General features: G+C 35.4%; 1 protein-coding gene across 1 annotated transcript in view; it reads right to left on the reverse strand.

Annotated features, from left to right (window-relative positions):
• The window catches only part of LOC100548026 (myelin transcription factor 1-like protein), a 138,474-nt gene that overhangs the window by 74,837 nt on the left and 51,218 nt on the right, over nt 1-12,419 (reverse strand). The window contains 3 exon segments of the mRNA XM_031552259.1: nt 2,677-2,784; nt 5,039-5,129; nt 7,683-7,817. Of these exon segments, the coding sequence (XP_031408119.1) occupies nt 2,677-2,784; nt 5,039-5,129; nt 7,683-7,817 (334 nt within the window).

Raw genomic sequence — 12,419 nt, forward strand, 5'->3', positions numbered from 1 at the left:
AGAGTTGCATGCTGTTCTCCTGTATGTTTTCCAAAGGAGTTAGTCTTGTTTCATCCTTCAGTATAGAGTTCCAGGTTGATGCTGAGAAATACACAGGATACTCTCACTATTTCTGTGGACGTTCAGCTGCCTCATATGTCCTGCTTACCCTTAAATGCAAGGTTTGGGCAGGAGCTGCAACTCTTGCTACACAAATACCTCAAGGAAAGTTATCTGAATGAATACAGAATAAACTTATATCAGCTAAATTTCTCTCTCCTTTAAGATCAGAGAGGATAGTCAGGAAAAGTCCCAATTGATCTTTCAGGCCCTTGAAAAAAGCTGTGAAATCTCAGTTAAGGAATGCTGTAGTGAACTTCTCCACTATCACATTGTCTTCTGCATGTGGACACAGAAGTCATCAGCTTTCAGTGAATAAGGCAAGGTCAGATCCTGCAAACCTTTCCTACACAAGAAAGTGTTATATAAACAGGTCATAGGAAGCAGATTCTATGCAGTGATGCTTGCCTACCTACTGCATTTAGCAGGAAGTAAAGACGATTAACAGTACACCTTAGGTGCTTCTGCTGGAATCAAGAATCATAGTGTCAAGTTTTTTTCTCTCTCTTTTTTTTTTTCTTTACTACATTTACAACCAGTGAGAATAGAGGGAACAGTTGTAAGATCATTAACTCAGTCAAGGTTGGCAAAATGGAATGTGTTATCTATTAAGAATTAGATTTTGAATATTAAATATTATGTGTTATCTGAATCAATTCATTTTCATATAATTTAGGATATTTATGTAAAGAGCACCCAAAAAATCACTAGTCATACTATTTCCTTTGATTTATGTTTGCTCACTTCTTTGCATATTTCTTCCTCCAAAGCACAGTGAGAGCATTTACACAATGAGTTGATATGAATTAATTTTGATTCTACCTCAAGACAATCCATGTTCAGCTAACAAAAAATGTAGTTCAGTTCTTGTACATTCAATGTAAATCCGAAATTGCTGTGGAACAGAGTTCTTATGAATTTGATTTCTCTTTGAGAAATTCTAAATGAAAGTGGGGTGGAAACTGGAATGAAGACAAATATTCAAGATTTAGTCTCAGAACATCACTGTCTCCCTATTAGTTGACTGCATGTAAATATCATAATTAACTCCCAAGTTCTTCCTCAAATACTTCAGTGACTTAAAGGTAAAAGGGAAGCAGGAGATAAGATGAAAGCATTATCTGAATTGCTGATAAAATGTGAAACACAGGGCAGACTCACAAGCAACATTAAGACTGCAGTGCAATTTCCTAAGGAGTTTTCCAGCAAACTGGATGCTGCTTTTCAGCAGTTGTCTTCTTTGTATGGCATCCCTAATGAACAGTGATAAAAACCACTGCATTTTCTTATTTGCCTTTTTCCACCAATGAGAAACTATGTTATTCTAACAAAAACTCTTGTTTATTAATAAGCTTTAAGAATCTTTCTCTAAGAAAATTGTCTGGGATGCTACATGAAAAGTAGAATAATCTGAATTAGGGGCAGTTAAGAAAAAAAAAAAATCAAAAACAATCCAAGGAAAGAAAATAAGTCAATAGGCCCAAGAAAAAAAGATCCACAGATGTGAGCAATAAATCTGTGTTCTTAGTTCTGTCAAAATAGTGTTGTTGTTGTTTTTAAATATTATAACTAGATGAAGCTTAAGAGAATATGCAAAGAATAATCTTGATAATACAAACTTTCATTTTAAGCAACCCTATCAGATTTCAAATCTAGAAGATAATCCAATACTTAGAAACTAATGGGGTAAATAGGAAATGTTGGGAACTAAAGCTGTGGCACTTCCTCCATGCTCCTCCTGACAGCTGAGAGGGATGTACCTGTCCCAGCCCACAAATACCGCAGTATCCACTGAGAAATTCTGCAGCTCTTGGGGCATCATCAGTACAAGGCTGGAATAATCATGCAGAAGTTCTTTCACATGTATCCTTCACACTTCAGCTCCTTAGAAACAGTATTTTTTCCACCCATATATCTCAAAAGAGGAGACAATAGTGGAAAGCTGGTTATAGCTTTGGATTAATAACGAATATATGGATGGAGAGAAGGAGTATGATTATGTCAAAGTGGTTCAAGATCATATAAAATTTAGCACAAATTTTCTTTCTTTTCATCCTTCCTGGAAGTGAATAGAGGAACAAAGAACTACACCTGACTTTATTTTGGGATCTAAGCTGTATTCATCATTTTTCCAAGCGTCCTGTTAAAAAGGTCTGCAACCATTTTGGTAATGCAAATAGGGCTTCTGGTTTAATTTAAACTGATATTTACTAGTAAAAGCCTGCTGAAAAAACCAAGACTTACCGGTAAATATTAGTTTATTCCCAAAAGATACCAACTTTTTTCACACTGTTCTTAGACTTTGCACTCCAGCAGTCATCTTTACACCAAACAATGCCTAAGACAAAAATGAGCTTTTCAGCTTTACATGTATTTGCCAAAATAATTACCAACCCTCCCCCATGTAAATTGAGTGGGAAACATACTCTGTGAGAATTGGATCCAGAAGCCCTAATTCTAACTCTTCTTTAAAGGAGATATATATGTATATACAATGTATATAAATATAAATTCTCAGATTAAGTGAATGTGTGATGAATTCTGCATAATAATAAGTATTATAGTGATTTCTAATACCTTAAAACCCGATCTGATGCCTGGTTTGATTTTGACACATCACAGTTCTGATGCTTCTCTTGAGCTTTAGCCAGTTTCTCTGCTGCAGCAATAGGACATCCAGAGAGGCTGCAATTACAGAAAGGAAATTTAATTTTCTTGTCCTGCGTAGTTTCACATTATAGCACTGATCCAATTACTCCTTCTCCTCCTTAGCCTGTATCAGGATGAATCTGAAGGAAAAGACTTTCCAAAAGCTTTTTGGTCATGTGTATTTTCTATAGACTTCCTTTCTTCTGTTTTCCAAGTTACATGGTAGATCTTAGAACTGTTCTTCTCTGACTGTATGTGGGTAGATTATTTATGGATGTCAGCCAGTGAACATACCAGTAAAAGAGGAGAATATAACCTGGGATCTATTGTGCAGCTCTGTTAGCAGACTTGTAACCTTTATGAATCTACAAATGTTGTCAATGAAATGGCTTCTAAGGATGATTAAACACCATGTAGGCCAAATTTTGCACTGCTTCACATTTTATTCACCTTCATCAAAAGCAAATTATATAAATGAGTGCAAAATTTGGTCTAAGGTCTCTAAATCTACATCTTAGATATATTATGCCTAGTGATTGTTCATGAAATTCAAGCACTAAGGTATGTTTTCTAATAATAGATGATATAACATGAAAGGAAATTCTGCACTTGAAATTCAATTAAATTGGCAAATGCTGAACTACTATTGCAGTGACTAAAATAAGCCTTTTTTTAAAAAAAAGAAAAAAAGAAAAAAAGATGCAGAACAGTAAAAAATAAGTATCTGATGCCAGCAGATGGTGCTCTTAGTGAAGCTGTAAAAACCTGTGACCTGACAATGAGGGGATCCTTTCCTTGTCACGGTCTATTGCATGTTTATGTGACCGCAGTTGTCTGTGTTCTCCACAGGAAAAGAAAATGAAGGGCAAATCAGTGCATTCCCAGATGTTCCCTTCTCCACAGGGAAAAAAAAAAATAAAATAAAATGGTGAAGCAGAGCAAAATGCCCCAAAAGCTGCAGAAGGAGGTGAGCAGAGACTGCAGACTGCTCCTTTCAGCCCTTCTTCAGTTTCCTACCTTTGCAGAAGGTTGAGGGGGCTCTGGAGTCATGCCAGAGGGCAGCTGCTCTCTATTGACACGCTCTTCTCCAGACACCTCTAATAATCTAGTAGATATTCAACCTGAAGTGAATACTGCTTCAAGCAGTAGTAAATCCCATGACATCTTCTCAGAGATTTTGCCGCATCTAACAGCAGCATCACTACGGAGAAGAGAGGGGTACCAGAGCTTATTGTACAGGGTAAGGTACCCACAAGAGTCTTCCAGGAGGCATGCAGTAAATACACAGGACTCCAGTAAGGCAGAGCTTGACAAGACTGAGCATTCAGTACCTGTGTAGTCCCTTATGCATCGATGCTACAGTTAACAGTAAAAAAGGAATTAAATAGGAACCTTGCATCCTTATACCCTCCACTCACATTTCCTGTTTTTTTTAAACTATAAAGAAATAAGATCTTGTATTTTGTGAGAATACTATGATCTACTAAAAGTTGCAGCAATATTTTGATAATTTTGTTATTTGTCTAAAAAAATTTAAAGGGAAATTGCATCCATTCTGTAAGATTCTATTAGTAATTTTAGGAAACTACAGAAAAGTTACCTTTTTCTTGATCTCTTTTTGATTTTTTATATCGAACATTTTTAGCTTCTAATTTTTTAATGTAGTGAGACATTTTCATAATCTTTCTTAGCTGTGAACGAGGACTACAGGGTCAAAAGCATATTTTTAGTAGAAAAGTTATCTCTTACAATGCTTGTGTACCTAAAATGCTGTTTCCCATGTATAAAAAAATAATCATTTTTAGAAGTAGACTGGAATTTTTCATGCAATATATTCTCTGAAGAGAGTGAAGTGTGAGGACAAGAACTCTGCCCTAGTCTTGATGATATTGGCAGATCCTTCAGTCTCCTTGTGACATGCCCATAAGGGAGTCATACTCACTTTGCATCACTGCTAATACCAAAACAGAAAGGAGAAAAAAAACCAAACCAAACCAAACCAAAACAACAACAACAAAAAAAACACCCCAAAAGCTAAGGATGCTTGAAATGTATTCTGCAGATCAATTCATCCATTCTGAGGCAAATGCAACATTTATCCTCCTCAGAAAACACATGAAAAAATATAACTCTTTAAAGCAGATAAAGCACATGATGCACCATCTGTCAATCTTAGAAACAACACAACAGAACACACATTCACACTCCCCCCCTGCCATGGACTGCTAGAAGGGCTGCAGTTTGGAGGCACTGTTCCCTCTAGGTTGGTGTCCAGTGATGGCATCCTTACCTTCGGTGGGAATTCCTGTTGCTATTTACGTGGCCCCGGCCTGTGCAGCCTGGTGTAGGACACTTAAGAACATTTTCATGCATGGCAAGAACTTGACAAGGAGAGTAAGAGAAAACAGCAGAGTATGAAAACAAGAAAAAAAAATCAAATCCCAGTATATATGAAACCATTTTAAAACAAAGCAGGATTCATTAACAACCAGCATTCCTCAAAATACACATGACACACATAGCCTGATGAGGGAAGTAAGTACTGTGACCCTATACTCTAACACAGGGCAACAGTGAAAGTTATGAAGGTTACAGAACCTATAATCAAATGTGTCTCTAGTGCAACAATGAAGCACAAGACTTCCCACATCCTCATACAAAAAACACTGAGCAAAGATCTGCTCAACAGCGAACAGCGAGCTAGCAACGGTCCAGTAAAAAGTTATGGACTACAAAAATTCTTCCAGAAAATGTATGCACTCAGAATATATGACTTTACACACACAGTATCAAGCTCGAGAATGAAAATCTGCTCTCAAGTTATACTGGTGGAACACTGGATTGCTTGAAATACGCCTCAATGCAACACTGATTAGAATTTGATACTAACTACAGGACAGCCCAATTGATCTAGGGCCCAGTTCTGCCCACATCCACATGGATATCTATGTCTATACGATGAGTAGAATTGGCCCTTTCATATTTTAACTCGTATTTTCCACAGACATGAAAACTGCAATTGATAGAATTTTTGTTAAAAAAGACTAAAAATTAAAAATAAGCAGTTAAAAAATTGAGGGATGGTGGAAAAACAAAAACAAAAACTAATAATAATAATAATAATAATAATAAGGAAAAAAAAAACAAACCAACCTTTGTAGAAAAAGAAACAAGTGGAACAAACTTAAGCTAGTAAACTGATTTACATCTGCTTCCATTGCAAACTGGCTGGAAAATTAACTCCTACAGCTGCTGAGAGCAGGTCTTTTCTGAATCAAAACTCAAGCAAAGAAGTTCCAAATTATCACAAGCTTTTTTGTTACATGACACAGTTCCATGTTATGTGAGACGTATCTGAATCCACATCTCAGAGCCAGATGACAATATATTACTCTATGGAAAGAGGCTACCCAACTCCTGCAAATTCCTCGTTTTCTCATTCAAGCACTAGTCTGGAAATCTGCATTTAGTTCTTACTCAAAAAAAAGTTCTAACAGAATCAATAATTTCCTTGACTGAGTAAAAAATGGAATAAATACTGTTTAGAGAACTGAAAATTTAAACCACATATACTGATTAAATGATAACCATCATCATCATCCCATCATCAGTGTACTAAAACATGTACGCAGTTTTACTCTGAAATTCCTACTATTTAAGGCTGTTCTTGAAACATGCTTCACAAGGCCAACATCACAGGAAAAAAATAAAAGGATGAGCTCACCTTTTCCATTTTAGTAGGTACAAGAGCATGCAAACAGTTTAAAGCTATATTCTTCTTTGATTTGCATAGTCTCCTACAGAGCTTTTTATTTACCATTTATAAAAATGAGAGAACTTTGAGCAACTGAAAGAATACTTGTGTTGCGGAAACTTACAGGGTTCTTACAAAGTGAAGAATAAATCTATCTGATCTACTGTGTTCAGAGATCAACCAAGATGCATCAAAGTTTCCTAAAGCACTTCCTCATTACTTCTGGAAGAAGCCAGTCTACTATGAAAGAGAAGACTTCTTATTTCTGCTTCTCTTTGTGCACTGATCTATTTCCACCCTCCTGTCCTTCAGCATTTAGTTTCCCTGGGAAATTGTAGATCATTACAGTCCTGTCTTTAATGTTTCCTTTTGCCTCTTAAAACTCCATTGAAGTTAGATCTGTAAGTGCTAATGGACAGTAGGGATTTTAGGCCCATAGGATTCAACAGAATAACTCCATTTTGAAATTAGTTTCAAATATAACTGGAGCTTAGCAAGACACCTGCCTGGGGTATAGCAGCATAGAGCAATTATCTTCAAGAGAACTATGCCATTTCTACCAATCAAGGAGGTGAATTCAAAAAATGGAGCCCTGTGCCTTATGTTATATCTATGTCTGGATGGGTGAATTTCCTTTGCACAGAATCCACTGACATGACAGGAAATTCCTTCCATGTAACTGACAGGGAAATATTGCTCAAAATCCTGAGTTCTATAACTGCGTAGATAGCCAAATTGTTATTTTTAATAATATCAATTGGTTTAAGATAAATTATGTTTAAGATACAACAACAGAGGAAAGGGGTTGTAAGTTTTTCAAATAAAATTATTCCTGTACAAGACAATAGAGACAGTTCATATGACGTTAGCACGCAGAAGTAAAAGCAGTGCACATCTTCGTGAAACCTTTTTGTCTGTTGACTAAATAAATCTACACGAATAATCTAGCATTATTAAAATCAAAGAATACAGCTTTAAAAGTTGTTGTTTTAGTGTAAAAGTTAGTAGAGAATGGAAACGATGGAATAAAGGAAAAAATTGTAACACAGAACAGTTGACTAAGTTGAGACAAACCATACTGAAAAAATAAAATTAACTTTTAAAATAAAAAGTTTTAACAGCATGCTAGAAAAATCCTTGTAGTTTTATCCCCAGTTTCCATGAAACAATGTGAACTTACTTTCTGGAGGGACCCTATCTTTGTGTGGGCATCCTGACAAACTGCGGTGATGGGGGTAAAGCCCCGTTACATGGCCAGTTCCATCACACCCAGGGGTAGGACATTTGCTCTCTTTCTTTTCTGTTCTTGAGGGATCTATAATTTACAACAAATGTGTCAAGTGAATGATGCTTTCCACATTTCTGTAAGAAGGTTCATTTAATCATGTCATTTACTCTTTGGTAAATGTTCATAAGAAAAACTAGAAGAAAAAAAAGAAACCACTACTGCTTAACACAGTTCTGGAACTTTTATCCCATTATATCATTTTCAGACTGCAGAGTCCTATGATCACAGCAATACCCATCCAGAGTGATTGGAAAGTGACCTTTTTATAGCAAAGCCATACCACTGTCAATCAATGTTCTGCTGGCAAGCATCAGCTCAAGGGTGTAAGGTCATTTGGAAACTGTTTAGTTGGAGTTTCCCATCTTTACATTCTTACTTGCCTGATATATTGAAGTCTACAAACATACTGTCATAGAAGTTCAATTCCTGACAGTAGCAAACCCAGCTCTTTAGCATAATGATTCAAAGATTCTGCACAAATAAATCCCCTTTCCAAGGCTCTCCAAGCAGATTACTCCATTTTCTTTAAATTCCTTATAAAGCAGTATAAATTAGGTACATAATCCTTTCTCTTCAATAAATTAAGGTGGGGTAAACAATGTAATCAGAATTACAGAACATAGTATTTGCTGTGGAAATTTGGGCTATAACAAAAATATATCCTGCTTGAATATTCATAACTTTAAAAGGTTAACGATCTTTTAGAATTTTGTTGGATCTTCTGTCTACAAATCAATGAAAAGTCTGAAGAGACTTTTTTTCAAGAAGATGAAGTTTTCTGCCAAGTAGTGGAACTGCTGGTGAAATCAATCCTGAACTAGAATATGTTCGCATACTTCATCAGCTGGTTTCCTTTTACAGAACATCTGTAAATAACATTACTAGCCTTCCAGCCCAGCACATGATACATATCATATCACATCATCTTGACCACAGTACTCAAACTTTGAGACTAGTACAAATGTTTACATTAGTACTGAAGGACTAAAATTCAGAATACTCTCACTGCTACCATTTTGGGTCAAAGTAAACTTTTTTTTTTTTTTTTTCAGTTCAGCATCCTTTCAATACCCAGTCAGAGTTATCCTCATTTAAGTATATTTTCCTGTTCTCATCATTGCTCTGCTTCAGGACTTACGCTTTCTCCTCTGGAAAACAGAATTTTGCTATGCATTTTCCATGGCATCTTTCTTACGTTAAATGCCATCTCAGCTTTAACAAATGCAGCCCTCAGTGCAATTAGTGGCAATTTCAGTACTTGCAGATCTTCACACACAATCCATTTTTTAAAGCTTTAGAATCCAGAGCTCATATTCAGTTGTGGACTTATTTTTCCTTGATTTCCCTCCGGTAGTTTTGTGCAAATAAACTCTTACATTCCACATCCTTCAGAAATGCCTTCATTTTAGCAAAATACTTTAGCTCACTGTGACTCTCCATGTCTTAAATACATTCTTCAATTTTAATACAATATTTAAAGCTTAACTTTTGCAAATGGAATCCCTAATTGTGAAAGTTTTATTTTCCTTAGCCTGTATGTTGACTGTAAAATACAGTTCTTTGTTTTACACTCTTTAATAATAAATGTACATACAAATCCATCTTCAAAGTGCAATAGAGTTATCACAACACTCCTGAAAATACCATAACCTTATACTTAAGGAAATTGAAACAAAGAGATCAAAAGATTAAAACCAAGGCCACAGAAGGAGTGAATGTCAAAGGAGGGATTAGAGGTCTTGCCAAATAGGCCTGTGCTGAGACCACTAGAACATCAAGCCCACAGCTACATACATACACAGTTCTAAGCAACTTTTCACGTCAAGAACTTTGGAATGCATAAAAGTATTAGATATATGAAAAAGTAACGTAAATGAAATACAAATTATATAAATATAACAATATTTGAGGACTGTAAAAAATGTAGATGATTAATAGACCATAACGGCTTTTTAAAGATTTTAATCTACAGGAACTTTAGCTACTTCATGCTGCCATAGCTCCACAGAGGTTAATGAAGATATTCTAATTTGGAGCAATTGAGGATCCTGACACTTAAAGCGTCAAGACAATTCTCTACTGTATTCAAGACTGCTGGAAAGTTATAGTAAGTATCAGATACATACGAGCCTTTATGGTCTAATGAGTCAGAAAAGATGCTGTATACTCTTCATAATTGTTTCAAAACTTACATAAAATTTCCCATTGCTTTTAATGGAAGACATCTGACTAAACTTTCCATAACTTTTTACAGAACACTGGATACTCTTCTGCAAATTCTTTACTGCCAAAGGGGAGAAATATTGCATACTGTTATTTAATTCTGCAACATTTCTTCACTCCATGTCACAATGGCTATATTCACAGAATCATAGAATGGCCTGGGTTGAAAAGGACCACAAAAATCATCTAATTTCAACCCCCCTGCTATGTGCAGGGTTGCCAACCACAAGACCTATTGCTTGAATGACGGTTGTTAGAGGACTCAAAAGGTGTTTCAATTCACAAATTTTCAGACAAAAGCTCTAAACAGCAAGGAAAAAATAGTTAGTGGTCCCTTAATGGTTCAAGACAGAAGCCTTGAAACATTTCTCATTGCAAACCTGGGTACCCCAAAAGTTTCCACTTCATCATATCATTTATCTCTGTGGATATCTCTTTTAGGAGTATTTGGAAGATAATATATCAGTTGAGAACAAATGATATAAGCAACTGTCTAACTTAAAGCTTCCTTTCTCAACAACTACCTTTTTAATGTAAGGAAGGAATCAACTTTTCTTTGTTGCCTTAATTAAAGAAAGCATAGAACTATCCACTCCACAATGTTTCTCGGTCCAAACTTCCACAACACATCTTGGTCCAAACAACCACAACACTCTTTGGTCCAAATGACCACAACACATAGCACGGTCTTTTGGCTCCCTGGCTGGGGTTTGGATCTATTATCAATTCAGCCTACAGCTCCTAAAGGACAGGATGTTTCAAAGAAGCTCTAGAATTTACTGAAATATTAAGTCCACACTATTGCTACTGTCTTTTACTTATATTGTTTTAGGACTTATATTGTCTTTTCGGAGATAGCAGATCTATATGCATAAATGCATACAGTCTATGTCTATAAAGATTGGAAGGATTGAACAACAGAAGAGTTAAAAAGCTCTTGAAAAATTAATTAGTTTTTCCTTTTTTTTCCTGTAGTTTTATTAAAGACACATATTCAAAGAGAAGAGGTACCTAACATGTGACATATGTGAACAACATTTAGAACGACATCCAAATGGAAATGCAATAATACACTAAACTAAAGTTGTCTTTCCCAAATACCCAACATCACGATAGCCTTCACTAGACCATATATATATATAGTCAAAACCAACAACACTTTGCTACAATACATCTCACAAGAGGTATTTGATAATAGTAATTTCCAAGTTTTTTAAGAGACTGGACATTATTTTTCTTTGTAAAAAAATCAAAACCTTGCTTGGAACCGAGATGTTTTCTGCCTACCTTGAATGTCTCAGGCTGATATTAGTCTTTCAAAACACTGACTTATAAAAAGTAGGAAAATGCTCAACATCTCGTTCATTTTCAGAGATGAATCTATTGTTATAATAACAAATACAAGATAAACCTAGTCCCTACTTAGCAGCTCCCAAGAAATAATAGCATGTCCTCAACTTCCACTAAAGTCAATGGGAATTAAAGGTGTTTGGTCACTTTCAGGAGGTATTGAATAATTTATACAACACAGCCCTACAAGTACAGATGTAGATATGTTAAAGAGGAATGTGGTAAAATAAACACATCATAACAAGGATAATCCCATAAATTAAAACGCATTCTAAAGTTAACCTTTAGTTTGCCTTTTTGGGTATTTTCACTTTTTTTTTTTTAATTATTTTTTTCTGTGTGTATATATATTGTGTGTGTGTGTATCTTTTATACTGAATTATGGTCAAGGCAGCACCTTAACTGTTTCCACAATGGAATGAAACCAGTGAAGTGGAATGCACATAAGAAATAAATTGCTATTGATCTCAGCCCAGGCCACACCATGCCTTGCATAGCAAATGGTTTCCATTACCTTACTATCTTAAGATAATTAATGTGCAGTCACTGCCCCTATCTTGTGTTATCGGTCATTCTGATACTGTTCAATTTCTATCAGGCAATTCTACATTTTAGATGGGAGAGGCTTCATCAATAACTGTCATTTGATGATAATTTTATAAATCACAATGCCACCTACCCAATCCAACCTGTAAAATATGCACTTCAAAGCTGATTGACTACCTGCTACATAAAACTCCACTCTCTCACGTTTTTAGTAATCACTATAAAATATATTAAATATGAGAAAAATCTTTGCCTCTTTCAACATGATCTCTTGTTTATTTCCCTGAAAACTTATTTTTTCAGTTCAGCCAAATGATATTCACTGAAATACTATCCATATTTCTAACATCGTAGAATGAATTATTTTTTTATAGTCACAGCATGAAACTACTTTACAATCATGCCATACTATCACAATTTAAACAAGTTTACCATTTTATGGAATTAATAAATTCATTTCAGAATTCTATGCAAAACTTAACATGTTAGTTCATACTTTCTCATGACATA

This window comes from Meleagris gallopavo, chromosome 2, assembly GCF_000146605.3.
Source record: "Meleagris gallopavo isolate NT-WF06-2002-E0010 breed Aviagen turkey brand Nicholas breeding stock chromosome 2, Turkey_5.1, whole genome shotgun sequence".
NCBI lineage: Eukaryota > Metazoa > Chordata > Aves > Galliformes > Phasianidae > Meleagris > Meleagris gallopavo.